Source organism: Ochotona curzoniae, unplaced genomic scaffold, assembly GCF_017591425.1.
Source record: "Ochotona curzoniae isolate NIBS_2020 unplaced genomic scaffold, NIBS_Ocur_1.0 contig_3432, whole genome shotgun sequence".
NCBI lineage: Eukaryota > Metazoa > Chordata > Mammalia > Lagomorpha > Ochotonidae > Ochotona > Ochotona curzoniae.
In genome coordinates, this window is record NW_024465859.1 from 8,235,899 (window position 1) to 8,242,182 (window position 6,284).

The following is a 6,284-nucleotide window of genomic DNA, read 5'->3' on the forward strand; positions in this document are numbered from 1 at the left end:
CCAAGTACCATATTTGCTGAAGTCTCGGAATCATCAATACATTTTACAATATTAAATAATGTTAAAATCACTTTCAGATTTTAAGAGCAGCAGGCGGTCTCCTGTTAAGACATGAGCTAAGATAAGATGCCTAGATCCCATATTTCAGAATGCCGTTTTTGCTCTGGGTTTCAGCATCCCAATAATGGGTACCTTGGGAAGTAGCAGATGATGGCAAGACTTTTTCAATCCCTGACAGGCACGCTGAGGACCTGGATTGACTTCCGGGTTCCCAGCTTCAGCCCTTATTAGTTTCTAGTTTTAGACATTTAGGGAGTGATCTCTGTGGATGAAAGATCTCTACCTTTCTCTATCCCTGTCTTTCTTTCTCCCCAATTAAAGGGAAAGAAAAGTTATAGCAGCAGTGAGACAGTATATTTTCCCACACAAATATAGTCAAATAATTGATATTGATTTTATAGAATGTTCAATTAATGATCTATGCAAGAGACCCCTCAAATAATTTTAAGATACACTCTAACCTAACTGGATATAGGTTAGGTTAAGATATATGGTCCTTGTCTCTATAGTTGATATTTTATTCCTTGACATCCCAGATACTATCCCTTTAGTAATTATTCAACAATAGAATACAATGTATCTGCAAATCAGCTTATAAAAATCAGAAAATTAATTATTCATGCTCTTATAATAGCCTAATAAAGTAGTTGTACCTCAAGGTTCTAAATCCATATTTCTTTCAGAGTAAAACTAAGCAATTTCAATAAAAAATTATCAGGCATTGGTAAGAAACTCTGCATTTCAGAGTCTTCATTTGTTTCCCATAGGGCTTGATGAAATGTGTTTTATTTACTTTCTTTTTTTTCCCCACAAACCATGACATTTGGCTTACAGGCAATAAGTGACTTTTCGAAATGAAGAGTGACCAACCTAAACAAGCCTTGCCCCTGGTTTAATGTCTATCATTTTTGCTCCCTATACAAACTGTGTAAAACTGTCATCTCTAAAGTGTTATTATAAGACAGCATTTTTTTGTTTTGTCACTCTATATTGATCTTTGATTCAATCAAATATACTGCTGCCTGCTTTTTGCTGTCCAAACATTTTAGAAAGTGTTTGGCAAAGGACTCAAGAGAGATGCGTAGTTTTACTTTTAGCCCTTATACTGAACTTATTTTTAATTCAAACACCATCAAATGAGACAAGGTTTATGTAATTATCAAATGATGGCCTGGGTCTAAAAAAACCCAAGAATAGCTATTACAGGGCTACATTTTTTTTTGAAGTTCACAGCTGTCAGATTTCATTATGTATGGAGATAGTCAATGTAGTATTTTCTTTCCTAAACCTTGAGAACATTTCATAAAGAGTGCAAGTTAAGACACATTGAAGGGCAAGTCTCATGTATTCTGTTTCTTAATGAATACCTCATTATGACTTAGCACAAGGTCAAGCACTAGTTACTGAATGCCCTTTTTTGAGTTAAATACAGTGACATATGTCATAAAATTATTAATAAAGATAATAGTGATAGAATGTTGAGACCAATTATTTTGACACAAATCTTCCTTTTACCCATTTTAGCCAATGGAATGCTAAAATGTGACCTGAATCCCCACAATCTACTGTTATGTGACTGCACAAAAGAAGAAATCAACTTAATAAATCTAGCATTTATGTTGCACATTTAATAGGAAGATCTTAAGCCATAATCACTGCTAAGCATCTTCTTGAAGAATTCTTTTAGTGCATGCATTAGCTTTGGTTAAATTATTCTGGATTTCAAAGGCAGAAGAATATTTAAAATAGTATGGTTTCAGAAGTGTCATTGTCACAGACCAACTCCAAAAAGATTCAACTGCTAAATTTTACTTCATAGTTCCTTTGTAGACCACTTATTTAGATTTTAAAAGAGGAAGAAACCATGTGTTGTAATCTGAATGGTCATTAGTTACACGCAAAGAAAAGAACAACAAAATAGAACTAAGAAATCATTCTTCCGATGATTGTCATTGACCTGTTACATCAGTAAGCATTCACAGTACAAAGTCTCCCTCCATCCCCAGCATATAAAGTAGTGCAAAGGAAAAGAAAAAAAAAGGCTTTTGACTGTGAGCAAAACTCGGTATACCTTCTCCAATTTCATTTCCCCTTCATGTTCAGCATTTCTGTCATAAATTTTCAAAATTAATAACAAAATATAGTCAATTTCTAAAGGCCCCTCTAGCCTTTTTAAAAGTTAATTTCCAGTTAAAAATAAACTTTAATTAAATCCATGATAAAAGTGTGACCTATATTCTATTAAATAATTTACTTTCTTTTCTTCTACACAGTAATAATTACAATTAAAAAAAACACACACAACTACAGAATCCAAAGACATATGAGATGTTATTAAAGCACTGATAAATTACTGCTCAAATTCATTAGTTCTTAAATAGTAAATACTTCAAATGCCAACTTTTCCCATCATTGCACAATTACTAATAACACTGTCAATTTACTTACACACACAGCTTCCCAGCCACACATAGGCATACATCAACACACACATAAACGCACATTCTCCATCAAACTATCTTTAAACATTTTCCAGTTTATGTGCAAAATTCTTGCATTCTAATAAAAAATATAAAGATAGGTTTACTCCTATTTAAGCCTCCCTCTTCTCCAAGATGTATCATTTATTTGATATGTAATACAAGTTTAGCAACAAATATGCCATATATAACCGTTAAATGGCGTACTACTGTATGCACTGGACTCAATTGCATATTTCATTTTTGTAACTGTACTCTCTACACACAAATATATTTGGAGATGCTGCAGGGTGGAGTTGGGGGACAGTGGCAGGTGGAGAAAGCCATTCATACATCAGTCTCCACAGCTTTTACATTGGAACAGTTGTTTTTCTCTGTCTCACTGTCATCCCCCTTCCCCTGACACTTCTCCTTTGCACACAGAGATTCCTTAACTCCTTCTTCCATCTCTAAATACTCTGACTTGTCCCCCAGGGAAGAAGAAGTAGAACTCCGAAATTTCTTGAGCAAATTGGAAGGGAGGTATGGACAACTGACTGCATTCTGGGTCAACTGTGTCTGTTCCTCATTTTCAGTTTCTCTGTGGTAGAAATAGTTAAAGTTAGAGACAATCACTGGCACTGGCAAAGCAATGGTTAAGACACCTGCAATGGCACACAGGGACCCCACAATTTTGCCCCCCACAGTGATGGGCTTCATGTCCCCATAGCCCACAGTTGTCATGGTGACCACAGCCCACCAAAATGCATCTGGAATGCTTTGGAAGTGGGTAGTAGGTTCATCCGCCTCTGCAAAATACACAGCACTGGAAAAGAGGATGACCCCAATGAAGAGGAAGAAGATCAGAAGGCCCAGCTCCCGCATGCTGGCTCTGAGGGTGTGGCCCAGGATCTGCAGGCCCTTGGAGTGCCGGGAGAGCTTGAAGATCCGGAACACTCGGACCAGACGAATGATCCTGAGGATGGCAAAGGACATGGCCTGTTGCTGCTGCCCATTGCCACCTCCCTGTTGCTGGGCCAGGTCCGTGCCCAGAGTGATGAAGTAAGGCAAGATGGACACGATATCAATGATGTTCATGATGTTTTTGAAGAATAGCGCTTGGCTAGGACAAGCGAAGCAGCGGACCACAAATTCAAAGGAAAACCACACGATGCAGACTGTCTCCACTATGAAGAAGGGGTCATTGAAAATTGTATGCCCCGAGTTCTCCAGATGGGGTGCCAAGGTATCATTGGATAGTCCACCGTGCCCAACCCCACCAGCACTCAGTGCCATGACGAGGTCTCTGTCGTCCCTGAACTCGGGCAAGGTCTCCAGGCAGAAGATGACGATGGAGATTAAGATGACCAGGACAGACACGATGGCTATGCCCCTCGCAGGACTGGAGCTCTCAGGATACTCAAAGAGAAGCCAGATCTGCTTTTTAAATTCATTCTCTGGCAGCGCCCTGTCCTCCTCCTCTCTCACAAAGCCCTCATCCTCTCGAAACTTGAGCAAGGCCTCCTCTCCCAGCTGGTAGAACTTGACCTCCTCCGTGAAGATATCAAAGGGGACATTGACTGGCCTCTTCAGGCGACCTCCGGACTGGTAATAATACAGGATGGCATCAAAACTGGGCCGGTTCCTGTCAAAAAAATACTCGTTGCGCAAAGGGTCAAAATACTGAGTTCTCTTCTCAGGGTCCCCTAACAAAGTTTCTGGAAACTGGGCCAGAGTTTTCATCTGGGTCTCAAAGCGCAGGCCTGACACATTGATGACCACACGTTCACAGCAGTCACTGTAGCGGACTGAACTGTAGCCACCACCTCCCCCATCGTCCTGAGGCAGCAAGTCTGTGTAGGAGCATCCATCTCCGTGGTCATCTTCACTGTAGTAAAACCTTCCCTCCTCTTCTTCCTCTTCCTCCTCCTCCTCATCTTCCTCTTCTTCACTCAGCTCCTTCAGGATTTTCTCTTCCGATCCACTGGGCATCAGGTCAGTACAATGTGGAAAGGTGCTTGGCCGATGGTGGACTTTCTTTTTCTCAGGCCGCTGGCGCCTCCTCCTCCGACTGCCGCGGCCACTCTGCGGATCGTGGGAGCTGCAGGCCCCACGTGACTGGTGGTGGTGGTGGTGGGAGCCCCCACCAGAACCCCCACTGCCTTCCACAGCAGCTGTGGCCGCTGCCACAGCGGCAGCCGCAGCCGCCCGTGAATGAGCAAGCCTCTCTCGCTCCCGGGCCCTGGCCTGGGCTGCATAACCATAAGGCATGTGACTGTTGCACCCTGAGCTCTCGGCACTCACCATTGCGACCTCCATGGCTGCGGCTTTTGGAAATGGCTGGTTTCAGTTGTAGAAGAAGAAGAAAGAAAAATAGGGCAGCTTCTTTCTTCACCAAAGGAAGGTAAGTTTGGAACCCTTAAGCAGATTGCTTGGAAGACTAAGGATATTTTCAGTCCAACTTTGCATTTTCTGTTTTTAAATCAGCACAATCCATGCTCTGTCTTCTCAGGGATTCAACATTGCTCTCCAGAGCTTTGCTGGTCCAGATAAACAGCCTAGCACACTCAAGCCCAAGTCATAAATGACACGGTCCCTAAAACACCTATGTTTTAGGGTGGATGTTCAAATTCAGAAATGTGTCTGGGATGTGGTGGTGACTTGCTGTTGCAAGATTCGTAGGCAGTAAGTATCTGACAGCCAGCAACGGTGCCTATGAACTGAAATATATTTTTCTTCCATGGATACTGTCCAAATCTCAGTCCGTCAAATTTAAATAAAATGCAAATAAGACTTTGGTTTTAGCACTTGTTTTCTAGAGTCAGCTTGACCCATGTTACGATGTGGTTTAAAGTATGTCCAGCCATCACTGCTCCAAAAAAATCTATTAGAATGATTCTCTAGGCTCTCCCCTTTGGGTCTTTAAGGGTTCTCTGGACCCAGGGGCAATGCCGAGCTATAGAGAGAGGAAAAGACCTTGGGAGGTAGAGAAGGTGCAAAATGAGGTGTCAGCAGAGGCAAAACCCGCTCTGAGGTCTCCATAGAAATCAAGAAAATGCAGAGCATCTTTCAGTTAACATCATGCAGAAGAAACACATCACCTGCAAAAGGACAGGAAACAAGCATAGGACAAAAATAAGAGGAATCAAATCAACTGCACAATCTGAGTGCTTTCTTTCATATGTAGTTTCCTCTCTTGCTTTCGCATGAATCCCATATGCACACCAAGAGTTGTAGAATTTCAAAAGTATGGGACGTGCTGTTCTTGCAGTTCTTACTCTACAGCCTTCCTTTACTCGTGGGTTACAATTTCAGTTCAGGCTAGTTTTCAAGGTAACTTAGTTTCACCTCTCTTCATTCTCAACCCTTGTGGCTTTTATTTCCATCTTCACCCTGGTCAATGCCTGATCTTAATTCTCACTGCCATGATATATTCTCCATTCCATAATAATAAAGCTGTCAATTACAGCTCTTTGCATCACACACACTTCAAGACATTTTTAAAATGTCCACTCATAAAATATTTCTGAAATACATGCCATCCCACCCATTTCATTCAAGATTCAGAAAATCAGAAGAGAACAGTTTTCTTTAGTGCCAACTCCACCACTTGAAAGAACCTTAATCATTGTCTCTACAGAGTGCAGATAACAATGTAACCTCCTCCATTCCACATCTGCGAGGATTAAGTTAGATAACGATGTTGATAGATTTGCACTGTGCCTTACAAAGAGTGAATATGAATAAACACTGGAAGTGAGAAAT

The 6,284-nt window shown here is 41.2% G+C and overlaps 1 protein-coding gene across 1 annotated transcript; it reads right to left on the reverse strand.

Moving 5' to 3' along the window:
* Window positions 1-2,191: 2,191 nt before the first annotated feature.
* On the reverse strand, window positions 2,192-5,614 carry KCNA4 (potassium voltage-gated channel subfamily A member 4). Its single transcript, XM_040980299.1, has one exon. The coding sequence runs from the start codon at window positions 4,836-4,838 to the stop codon at window positions 2,868-2,870; it is 1,971 nt and encodes a 656-aa protein (XP_040836233.1). The 5' UTR covers window positions 4,839-5,614; the 3' UTR covers window positions 2,192-2,867.
* Between the last annotated feature and the right edge of the window lie 670 nt (window positions 5,615-6,284).